Source organism: Quercus lobata, chromosome 10 (assembly GCF_001633185.2).
Source record: "Quercus lobata isolate SW786 chromosome 10, ValleyOak3.0 Primary Assembly, whole genome shotgun sequence".
NCBI lineage: Eukaryota > Viridiplantae > Streptophyta > Magnoliopsida > Fagales > Fagaceae > Quercus > Quercus lobata.
This window is the reverse complement of record NC_044913.1, coordinates 11,851,495-11,864,108: the sequence shown is the minus strand read 5'-3', so window position 1 is coordinate 11,864,108 and position 12,614 is coordinate 11,851,495. Positions and strand designations below refer to the sequence as shown.

The 12,614-nt window shown below is 32.3% G+C and overlaps 1 protein-coding gene across 1 annotated transcript; it reads left to right on the top strand.

The window, feature by feature from the left end:
• The first annotated feature begins 5,107 nt into the window (after positions 1-5,107).
• On the top strand, positions 5,108-9,290 carry LOC115963777 (protein KINESIN LIGHT CHAIN-RELATED 3). Its single transcript, XM_031082941.1, has 3 exons — positions 5,108-5,460; positions 6,115-8,157; positions 8,776-9,290. The coding sequence occupies exons 2-3, from the start codon at positions 6,161-6,163 to the stop codon at positions 8,987-8,989; spliced, it is 2,211 nt and encodes a 736-aa protein (XP_030938801.1). The 5' UTR covers positions 5,108-5,460; positions 6,115-6,160; the 3' UTR covers positions 8,990-9,290.
• Positions 9,291-12,614: the final 3,324 nt, after the last annotated feature.

Sequence of the window (12,614 nt, the reverse complement as noted above, 5' to 3'; positions counted from 1 at the left end):
ATATTTTGTTTTCTTTTTTCTTCTGCGCTGTCAGTATGGGGCTATGGGCCTTATACGCAATTATTGGAGCCCATTGAATTTTGTTTTTTGTTTTTTTGGGCACATGGTTTTATTATTGGAGCCCATTGATTTTCTGTTTATTTTTGGGCACATGGTTCTGAAACTTTTAACCCAACCCATGTTTTTTCTTGATTGGGGTAATTTTATCTCCTTATGTATTTTTGTAGTTATAGATTTTAAGTTAAAGTGGTTGATTCATATATATTACAAGTAAAAGATATTTTTACACTCTAAATTATTGGGTTATTTGAATTTAAAGTATAGCTGTTATTGTTGAAACTTGATGTTAAATTTGAGACTTTTTAACATGTAATTATTAATGGTGATATAGACATTTTAAAGTTAAGGGGAATCACCTTGTAGTTTAGACCAGAAAAATATAATTTACCTTAGATATTATGTGAATCTACCTTTTATATATTATTGATTTCATGTCATGTGGTTGATATTATGTGAATTTACCTTTTAACAATCTCCATTTTAGTAAACTGTTTGTCAATTGAATCTTGCTCTTTTCATAGGGCAATTTAATTATAGTTTAACCTATTATACATTTTAGAAAATATCAACTTAACCCACGATTTTAACTATTTAATTTTTTAAAAAAAAATTAAGTCAGCATGAATATTACAACATTGGTCTCAATGTAGTCCAACCAGACAACAAAGTTAACAAACTAAAATTGCTTAAAATCCACTGCACAAGCTGCTTTGCACCGATGGGACTTAAATTTTTTTTTTTTTTTTAATGAGTTGCTAGATGTTCCTTTTCTTCGTTGTACCACACTATTGCATTACATGGTCATAAACAACTAAGGTTGGTGACCAAAATTATAACATAAGGAAAAGATTCGCATACAACTATTCCTAATAGTTGAATAGTTGCTGAAATAAATAAATAAAAGGAGTGGTGCTTACAACTTAGCCCAAAATAATAATTAAGAATAATAAGAATAGTGCTTACATTGGGAATGAGTGTCTTTGCCTCTTGTAGAAGGTATTGTACGTGGTGGTGTTATTTTATTCATTTTTGAGCCTAGAGCTATCAAATGGAGGATCCTCGTTAATTTAATTATAGATTTTAGTATTATCATTTTCTAAGTACCAATATCATTGGATACCACGACCTTGATCATTGCAATGCAAAAACTCACTTACTCCAATAATTATTCAAAAAAGGACTTGAAATGGATATCTCTATAATTATTCCAAAAAAAAAAAAAAGTTCTGATACGAATGTCTTTAGTACATTTGTAAATGGACCATTTAATGAAGATGAGTATTACATCCAAAATATTTTATAATATTTTCACAACAAATCATAGGTAATAAGTTGTTATTGGTTCTTTATATAAAAAAAAAAGTTGTTATTGGTTCTAATTTGAACTTACTAATATAAAGAATTGTCAAAAAAATTAGTTTATTCTTTATTTTCCTATAAAAAGTTTTATAAAATAGCTTCTATACTAATGTTATTAAGACATCCGTTAATCTTTTCCTTCAAAAAAAAGTTAGACATCTTTACTTTACTTCCATCTACTTAAAATATGGTTAATGTATTCACATAGAGCATTTGTTAATAAACTATTTTATGAAAGTTTTGATACCATTTTCAGGAGAAATATTAAAATTTGTCAAAGAAATCAGTTATTTTTTTCCCCATAAAAATTTTATAAAAATATTTCTTATACAAATACTATTACGGCATCCATTAACCTTTTTCATTAATTAAATTAATTTTGGCTGTTAAAAACTATGTAGCTTAACTGATTCACACCTCTTTGTATTTTCAAAAAAAACATTTAAAATTGAAATTCCCCCTCTTCAACTATAGAATCATTAAAAAAAAATTGGTATATCTTAAATTCCATAAACCACCATGCTTTCACTCACTGCAATTTAGTTAAAATTATTTTTGAAATCCGAACTTGTTGGATCACTTTAACCATGTTAAATTTTTTTTTTTTTGTGGAAAAAGTTTAAAAGTTATTGATGGTTGGATGTGCACTTTTTTTTTTTGAAAATGTAGGTACTAGTACAAATTGTACAATAAAGTTTCCTTTGTTCATATTATCAAAAAAGGGTTACCTTTTTCGTTTTTTCCCTCCCTTCCATCTTCAGGCAATTTAACTTTTAGGGCCCATCGTACGATCGTAGTTGGTGAAGTCTGAACCGATTTTTATTCATTGGCAGAGACTAGGGAAGGCAAGAGGCACGGAATTTTCAATAAATAGATTGATGTAAAGGTGGATAAGGGAATGCAATATAATTATTTCTTCATGTGCCTTTGCTGTGTCTATTAAATGCAAAGGAACCAACGCTTTTTATGATGCTAATGTTTTGGAATATTAGTTTAGGAAATTATTTGTGTAAAAGTGTTAGTATTGGTGGAGGTAAATTGCTAAAATACTAAATTTAATAATTAATATAACAAAAGTAAATTGTATAGTGCATAACCATATTTGCGTGTGCACTATAACTCATATGTTAAGCAAAAAACAATATTTTATTAGTTCCTCTACCGTTGCTCAAATTATTAAATGATTATTATTTATTTATTTTTTTAGTGCACCTCCTCTCTATTCTCATCACTCTTCACTTCTCTCACCCTCTCCGCTTAGATATTTTTCTCTCTTCCTCCACCTTGTCAACCCATATCGCATACCTAGTCGCCGACCGACCCATCTCTCTTGCCCAGCTCCGATCCACTTCTTTCTCCACTCATCGCCGACCCAAGCCACTGCCCTTCTCTTCTCTATTTCATTTTTTTTTCTTTCTTCCGCCATTCCTTGCTAGCCCAACTTTTGAACCCAAATGCCGAACCATCTTTCTTCCTCCACTTGCCACTAACCCAAGCCCCATGCTCCAAGCCGACCCATCTCTGCCTCCATTGCCGACCCATCTCGCCCTCTCTTCTCTCTTTGGATTTGAGTTTTGTTTGGTTTTGTATTAGGGATTCATTTTTGTGGTGGTTGTGGTTGTTGTTTATTGTAGTAGATATATTATTTTATTGTGTTATTTATATTATTTTATTATGTTGAATGCTAAAATAAAACCACTGATGTTGAGTATTCTACTGCAAAAAATTTCGGCACTGCAAACAAATTTAGTTTGGTAAAATGCTCTAATTTGTGTACTACACTTTTCTAATACATAAAAATAAATTCTACGTGTCATGAAATTTATGAAATTATCCAACATATTAGATGTTTTATACATTTCTTTTATATAAAAAAAAAAAAAAATGAGTTACACGTGTAGATCGACACATGAGGTCTGAATTTGTGTGAAAGATTGGTATAATGGTATACTAGTATAGCATATTGGATATATGAAATAACTTTACACAATAGGATAATCTCTCTCACTCTCTCTCAAATCTTTATAATAAAGTCAAGAAATTTTATCAATGAATGTGTATTACTATTCTATTACTATTCATCCACATGTTGCGTAGAAAGTAGAAACAAGTAAATGTAATCTCTGTGTGTGTGTGTGTGTTGTATTCATACTATATCCTAGCTATTAGCCTATTACTAACAAACGCTGTATAGACTATAGTCCAAGCTTGTCGTGTGCTTAAACATAACAAGAAGGAAAGTAATCAAGCTTAATAAAGAAGACTAACAGAAGGAAAGTAACTTCAAGACTTGGACCCTTCGTCCATAAAACCTAACAATCCCACCAAAGAGTCGAAGTAAAACTAAAATCAAGTATACAACTCCAACAATGAAAAAGACCCGCATATATAATATGTTATTAGTAGAAAAATAAATATCCCAAGGCCATATTTGTCATTTTTTTAAAATGTTAGATTTTAAAATGTTAGAAAAATAAAGAAAATATGAGAAATGAAGATTGGAATGGATCCACATATGGTGGCCACCAAATGACCTAAGTCCACAAAACCAAAACCCAGAGATTACACGCATATTTTGAATTTGGATTTCATATCAATATAATTGATTGCTTCATTTTCAATTTATGGAATGTGCCATACTTTCCAACAACAAAAGCAATGTTAGACAAAAAATTTCACAATTTTTTTTAGAATTTGTTAAGTTGGCAAGTTGTGACTAGAGCATTACTTTATATGGATCTATCTCTAATAATTTTGTTATACACTAATCACAACACGACACGTCAACATTTATGTTGAATTTTGGGTATCACTTAATCTATTGTTATAAAAAACAATAACTCTAAAGTCACAACCATTTTTATAAAATATTTAACAACTATCGAGATGACAAGATATTAATGGTAAATAAAAAAGTGATATTAGCTGTGAATTTATATAAAATCAAGTAAAAATATATCAACTCAACTATTATGAAAATTATTGTATATGTAGTGGCATTGCTTTTTAAAAAATGAGAAAGTTTGTGGAAACAATTTTTGTGCCACAACTCTTGCCACAATCCTGACATATACAATTGTAAATGGTGGAAAAAAAATAATAATGTTACATCTACAACATTTTTCATAACAAATTTTAGGTGATAAGTTATCACTGATTCTAATTTGAGCCTATTAATAAAAATACTTTTTTGCCCACTAGTAATAGTTAGTAAAAACTTATCACCTAAAATTTGTAGTGATAATATTGTGGACGTAGATTTTTAAAGAAAAGACATAATAGATCTATATGAAAGTGGTGATTTACTAATTACAATCGCACGTGTCATTAAGTTGTGATAAATCCTAGATGAATCGAGAAAGAAAAAGAAAAAGAAAGAAGAAAAAGTAAAAAAAAATAATATATATAGAGAACTGCTAAATTGTTACCGGTTTTAATTCAAAATCGCAACTGAAATATATTGTTTTACTCGTTACTAACCACTAGTAACAATCTGTCACTTAAAATTTGTTGTGAAAATATCATAAAAATATTGATGCCATTTCATGTTATCTAAAAATTACAACCTATAATCTCAAATACAATGCCAGGTGGCAAATTACAGATACAGCAAAAAAGTGAAAAAAAACAACAAATTACAAAAGTAAAACAAAAAGACAAGACAAATCAGAAGTTGTAAAAGCCGCGCGGGTGGGTTGGGTTGGGAGAGAGAGAAGAAAAGAAGAGAAGCGAAGTCACCTTCTGACCTTTCTTTCTTTTCCTTCTCCTGACATTCCAACTCTGCAAAATACCCACTTTTTCTTTTTTTCTATTTTCAACCTTTTATTCTCTAAATCTCAAGCTTTTTGTTTAATATTATTTCATCTTCACTTACCTATTTTGTCCCTACCCTTTTGTCAAAATCCCTCATTCTTTGTCTCCTTTCAACATCCCAGGCTTATATATATTCCACCAGCAAAAGTTCAGATTTTTTCTGTGTGTAAGGTATCTCTGTCTTTGTGTAACACCCCATAGAGCACCACCCAAGTTTCAATTTTTAAGGTATGTATTTTCATTTCTATGTTCATTTATAGTTGAACCCAATTTCCTTGTTCTTCTTGTGTTATTTATTTGGTTTCTTGTACCCTTTGCCATTTATAGTTGACTCAACTGCATATTCTGTTTCTCTGGTTTATGTTTTTTGGGATTTTGTTTTTTTAATGTGATGTGTTTATGCTTTGTGATTTTGTTTATGGTTTTGTGTTTTTTTATTGATTTTGTTTCATGGGTTTTTTGTAATTGTTATGAGTTGATATTTTGATAAGTTTGTACTGGTTTTGTGAAGATCTGATGAGGAAATTTTGGTGGATTGTAAAAACAAAACAAAAATAGAAAAAAGAAAGTTTGAATTTTGTTATAGTTGCTTGATTTTTGGTTCTTATATATGTCGGGGTGGACTAGAACTAGAAGTTTCACCAGCGGCTTGTTTGCAAGTTGAAGTCTTTGATGTTGTGTTGCATTAGTGCTTTGTGTTTAATTCACTTTTTGTCTTTTTCTAACATATGTTAAGTTAAATATTGATTGAATATTTGGAATTTATTGAAGAGTTTGTATTCTCAAATGGAGAGTTTTGTAAAAGTATATGTTTTTCTTGGTTGGATCTGCTGTGACACCTGTTGATAAAATGTGTTCTTTATGTTGGAACGTTTGTTGTAGATAATTTATTTGGTACCGGAGTTTTTATCGTTTTGGGTACATTAAAATGCCCGGCATTGTTATGGATGAAATTCATGAAGAAGGGGTTGTGAATGAACTGAATGGGAATTCTACACCTATCAAGGAAAATTTAGTTGAAAATAAGTCGCCGAAGAAAACAAGTCCACAAAGCCCTGGGATTGCGGCTGCTGATTCTCCTGCTAATGAGGTTGTTGATACCTCGATTGAGCAGCTTTATGAAAATGTTTGTGACTTGCAAAGTTCAGATCAGTCTCCCTCTAGGCGTAGCTTTGGATCTGATGGTGAAGAGTCTAGGATTGATTCAGAGTTGCGCCATCTTGTAGGAGGGGAGATGAAGGAGGTGGAGATAATGGAAGAAGAAGTGGTTGATAAGCCTGTATATGATTCTCGTAGTGACTCAAGCTCTAAGAAGGGAAGTTCATCCACTAATAAGAAGTCAGTGAAGGTGGACAAGACTCAATCTGTTTCTCCAAGAAAATCAAAGAAACCTTCTCACTTGCAGTTGGACTCTGAAGCATCATTGAAATCAAGTCCTAAGGGAAAAAGTCCTCCTGAGAAGCCTTCTATGGGTAGGCGGAATGATAAGAGTTTGAAAAAACAAAACTCTGGTGCCTCTCTTGTGAAGAAGCATAAAAATTCTCCTTTGGGGGGGTCTAAGTTACAGGACGGATCTCAGGATCCTGCCGAATCAGAGTTAGCCAATCCAGATCTAGGACCCTTTTTACTTAAGCAAGCAAGGGATTTGATTTCTTCTGGGGATAATTCTCAGAAAGCACTTGAATTAGCTCTCCGAGCAGCAAAATCATTTGAAATATGTGCAAATGGGAAGCCCAGTTTAGAACTGGTCATGTGTTTGCATGTTATAGCAGCGTTATACTGCAGCTTAGGCCAATACAGTGAGGCAATTCCAATTCTTAATCGTTCGATTGAGATTCCATCTATTGAGGAAGGTCAAGAGCATGCCCTTGCTAAATTTGCCGGACACATGCAACTGGGCGATTCTTATGCTATGCTGGGCCAGCTTGAGAATTCAATAAGGTGTTATACAACAGGATTGGAGATCCAAAGACAAGTTCTGGGAGACACTGACCCAAGAGTTGGTGAGACTTGCAGGTATTTGGCTGAAGCTCAAGTTCAAGCATTGCAATTTGATGAGGCTGAAAAGCTTTGTCAGATGGCACTAGACATTCATAAAGAGAATGGTTCACCTGCATCTCTTGAAGAGGCAGCGGATAGGAGGCTCATGGGTCTTATATGTGAAACAAAAGGAGATCATGAAGCTGCCCTTGAGCACCTTGTTTTAGCCAGCATGGCTATGGTGGCAAATGGCCAGGAAGTGGAGGTGGCTTCTGTTGATTGCGGCATTGGTGATACATACTTATCTTTGTCTAGATACGACGAAGCTGTTTTTGCTTATCAGAAAGCACTCACAGTTTTCAAGACCACCAAAGGAGAGAATCATCCAGCCGTTGGTTCAGTCTTTGTCCGTCTGGCTGATTTGTATAACAAGACAGGTAAATTAAAGGAATCAAAATCATACTGTGAAAATGCCCTTCGGATGTATGAAAAGCCTATGCCTGGGGTCCAACCAGAGGAGATTGCAAGTGGACTCACTGATGTTTCTGTTATCTATGAATCAATGAATGAGTTTGAGCAGGCAATCAAATTGCTCCAGAAGGCATTAAAGATATATAATGATGCCCCTGGTCAGCAAAGCACAATAGCCGGAATTGAAGCCCAGATGGGGGTCTTGTATTACATGTTGGGGGATTATTCGGAATCTTACAATTCCTTAAATAATGCCATCTCAAAGCTCCGTGCAAGTGGAGAGAAGAAATCTGCCTTTTTTGGAATTGCTCTTAATCAAATGGGCCTTGCTTGTGTGCAGCGTTATGCTATAAATGAGGCTTTAGCACTATTTGAAGAAGCTAGGAGTGTTTTGGAACAAGAGTGTGGACCATATCACCCTGATACACTTGGGGTGTATAGCAATCTTGCTGGAACCTATGATGCAGTTGGCAGGTATGGACCCTTTATCATTCTTGTATTCTTCGTTTCCTTGTTAGAAAACTTTACCTAGAAAACTTTACCCTTGCATAATTTTCTTCTTCTTTTTTACTTATATATATATATATATATATAAAATAGTCCTCTTCTTTTTGTTTTCCCTTTTTGCAAAGTGCATCTGAGTTGTAATTGATGAGTCCATGTTATGTAGCACAGAAACGAATGCGAAAGAAGTGGCTGGGATTTCTTTACTTTCTTCCTTTAACACTGAAACTTGTGGCAAATGAAATATCAATGCTGGACAAGGGCTAGTGATATGCACATTTTTTGATCCCTCACTTAACCTTTTGTTGTTATATATATTAAATTTAGTATTTCTGGCCATTGCTTTGTTAAAAAATGTCTTGGATGAGATCAAGAGGTGACTAATTAGGTTTGAACTGTGAATTCTGCTGACCAGGGGAAAAAAAAAAAAAAACTGAAATCAGGAAATGAATTGTCTGATAAATTTTTTTTTGGTTAATAATTGCATCTTAGGAAAGGATTAGTAGGACCTTAATGTTAATGCTAGTTGTGAATGCTGGGAAATGAATTATTCATTTTTACAGTCATGCCTTTTGTTTTGTTATGCAGGTTGGATGATGCGATTCAAATTCTGGAGCATGTTGTTGGAGTGAGGGAGGAAAAGCTTGGGACAGCAAATCCTGATGTAAATGATGAGAAGAATAGGTTGTCTGAGTTATTAAAAGAAGCGGGCAGAGCTCGTAACAGAAAAAACAGATCACTAGAGAATCTCCTTGAAGCCAACTCTCATAGTATAAACAATGATGGCATCCAGGTATTATAAGGATGTTTTATAGATTCAGGAACGAGTCTGATGTATTATAGGACATATTTATGTAAAAAGGAAAGGAAAGAAAGATAAAGAAGAAGACAGATAAAATGGGGGAGGAGGGTGTTGATTAGTTTTTTGTTGCGGGGGTCAATGAAATAATTGCCGGGCGGGATTGGTTGTTCTATTAATTTATATGATTATATTGGTTGAAGGATATTTTATTTTGTAATATTCTGTTGACGTAATTATGTTAAAGCTTCAATAACATTTTCATCATTTGTTTTTCATTATTCAAGAATTATAGGTTTGCTTACTCTCTGCCTAGCTTTGTTTATAATATCAGGATATTTGGAAACTAAAGTCCATTATGGTTCGTTTGTGTAGAGGTATTGAAAGAGAGTGATTTGGAATGCAATTTTTAGCTTAAATGATTTGAATAGTATGAAAGGACACATTTTTGTCTATTGTTGAAATTGAAGGATTTGAATTTTATTAATGTGTATTGAAATAAATAGTTGTAAAATATCATTTCAAATCCATAATGGTATTACAAATTTGCAATGTTTTGTTTAAGTAAAATCTTTAAAGTTTATGTCATCATGTACTTAAGCTAACAATTGGTCTTCTAATTCTTTGATTTTAAATGCTCAAATCCAAACTGTAGCTGTGTTCAAATCTCATTGTGACCAACCTTATTTTGTACTCTGAAAATTTGAAACTTGCAAGTAATCCACTTTTTATTGGGTGGTTTAGTTTGGTAGTCCACTTCTATATGTGGGTTTTAGGTGTCACCTAAAAAGTCAATGTCATAGCAATCTTGAGGATAATTTATTTATTGACAGGTCGAAGTAGGAAGGATGGTTCAAACTTTATACCTGAACATTTATATGACCATTTATTAATGTATATGCTAATGATGATTTGAATATTGATTTACTTGAAGTGAAGAACTGCCAACTGCAACCCTATCTACCATAGAAAGAGGCCACAAGAGGATCACATTGCAATTGAAAGCCGCAACATTACTTTAGTTTTATATTTCGTTATTTGAAAGAGTTGGTAACAACTCAGGACTTCCCAAGGTTGTTCCGCAGTCTGGGGCTATTTATAACTAGCCAATTAAGAATTCTCAGATGTACTAGTAATAGCAAGTGCATCTTTGATGCAGTCATCGATTCTCCCGAAAGGCCACAATTACCATGAGCAAACCTATTAATGACGAAGAACACATTTTTGCTATTTTAAATGCCCTTCCATTCCGTAGTATTGTCTAGTACAGTTGGTATTTTTCGTACTACTACGAAAATCAATATTGGATAATAAAATAGTCTTGTAATGTTGATATTGAGTCGAGAATTAAAAATTCAGACTTGTTAACTTTATTTTGAATATGAATGGAGTTCAAGTCACCAAACAAAATTACATGTTTAAGTTCGGTTTATTTCTTGTTGAACAAGCTCGAGCTACTTGATTAACTTTTTCCCCCCTATGTATGGTAAAACTATGATTAAAATGTTTTACTTATTCACAAATTTATGAATTTTTTATTTTTTATTATTATCACAAATGGATTGTTTATGTTATAAATAAATTACAAATAATAATTTTATATCAAATGAACCAATTTATTATACAATTCAATTTCAAGTCTATATAAATAATTTTTAGATGAGTATACATATAAAAATATAGTACTCTATAATCTATATAGTTTATTCAAACTCTCACGTTTACGAGTTTATTCATGAACACATTATCATGTTTGAACTTGACTTGTTTAATAATTAAGCCTAAAGTTGGATTTGAGCCTGACTTGTTTACTAAATAAACTAACATAAACAAGTTTTTTCTCAAGCCAAACTCAAGCTATTTATAAACAACTTAATTCATTTACAGTCGTACTTCCAAAATTAGTATAAAAAGCCCAACACAAGGTGTACAAGTTAAATGGTCCTTTATATATAATGTTAACCTTCTCTCATATTTGGTCAAAGTACTTATTTATTTTACACGGACAAATTAAATGGAACATTTTAAAGAGTAATGGTACAAACGTAACAATTTTCATAACAAATTTTACAAATACTAAGTTGGCAGTTTGTTATTGAACCGTTAATAACTTGTAACTTTAACAATTGTGAAATTTATTGTGAATTATATTATGTCGGTGAACTTATTGCATTTTGAAACTTTGCTTCTTAGTCCCGTATAGAACCAGATTTACCTAACATAGGTCCCATGTAAAAACATTGGACACTTACAAGTACAACACCCCAACTGTCCAAATGGCGTCTTAATCATGATGGGATGCAATGGTCTGTTTATGATTATGAGGACATCACCGACACTTGAAGAAGTGTTGAAGTGTTACCTACCTTGTCAGTCGTCAAATTAAGAAAACATCAAGAACCAACCCAGAGGTGATTGTTTGCTGAATTGTCATTATGCAACAGCAGAAAAATCTGAAATGAGATTCTTTCTGGGAAGAATTGCAAGACTAGACCAGAGAGAGAGAGAAAGAGAGAGAGCTTTGGCCCAAATGCGATATTCACAAGAATTAAAATTTATCAGTGCTTGAACAAAAGAGGCTTGGAAAAAGGCATTAATTCTCTCGAACTTGTTAGCGTGGATTATTCGTACGCATCACTCATTTCATATTTAAAATATAGACATTAATAGAAAATGTGTTTATCATGTGTGAAATTATGGATGTTGTATGGATATAGATAATTTTCGAAAGAAACAAGCCAAAACACTCTACTACTTAACAATTTTGACCTTTAAAAATTGCTTCAAAACTAACATTCAACAATCCATTCTCACAAGATAAAATTAAATTAAAGACATCCAATATATTGAATCCATCACTTGCCCTAATACTCTTTGGCATTTGCTGATTTTTTTTCACCGCAACTTTCAATCTTCAAAAACTCTAATTAATATAAGAGTCTCAGACTGTCAATGACCGCATCTTTTTCAATCTCTGCAATCATCATACAGAAATGACTGTATAGATAAGTTTTGGTTAATCACAAATTCACAATACAAAGTTGTATTAAGTTTAGAACTATGATTTTCCTCATTCTTGGGTTTCATGAGCTAAACTTATGTATTAAGTAATAATGTTTTTAAAAATAATTTTTATTTATAAAAATTTTAGGTTTTATTTAAATTTTTATATTGTAAGACAAATAAACAAGACATTACGTTTTATTATTACAAAACTTCAAGACAAATAGTATGTTAGTCGTATTTAGGACCTTGGGCCATTGCCTAAATGGCCTAATAGTTGAGCCACCCCTACTCCCATGATCCCATTCTATACATAAATATGTTGTTTTAGTTTTCTCAAACTCCATTCTTCTTCCGCTTAGGAAGAAAATCTTCATCCACAAACACAAACTGAAAACTATAGAGAAAGCTATGGAAATATGGAGTTCTATTATTCGTTGATCTTTACAAAAGAATGGTCTCCTATATATAGAAAAAATGGACAATAAGAAGACAACTTAAAATGAATCACCTGCAACTTTCCTAGCTGCGGTTAAAGTTCAAATATTTATTCAAACTTCTCATACTTATCTCCAAATGTATGGCAATTTGTGTCCCTAATAGACATTTACAAGGTCTCAATAAA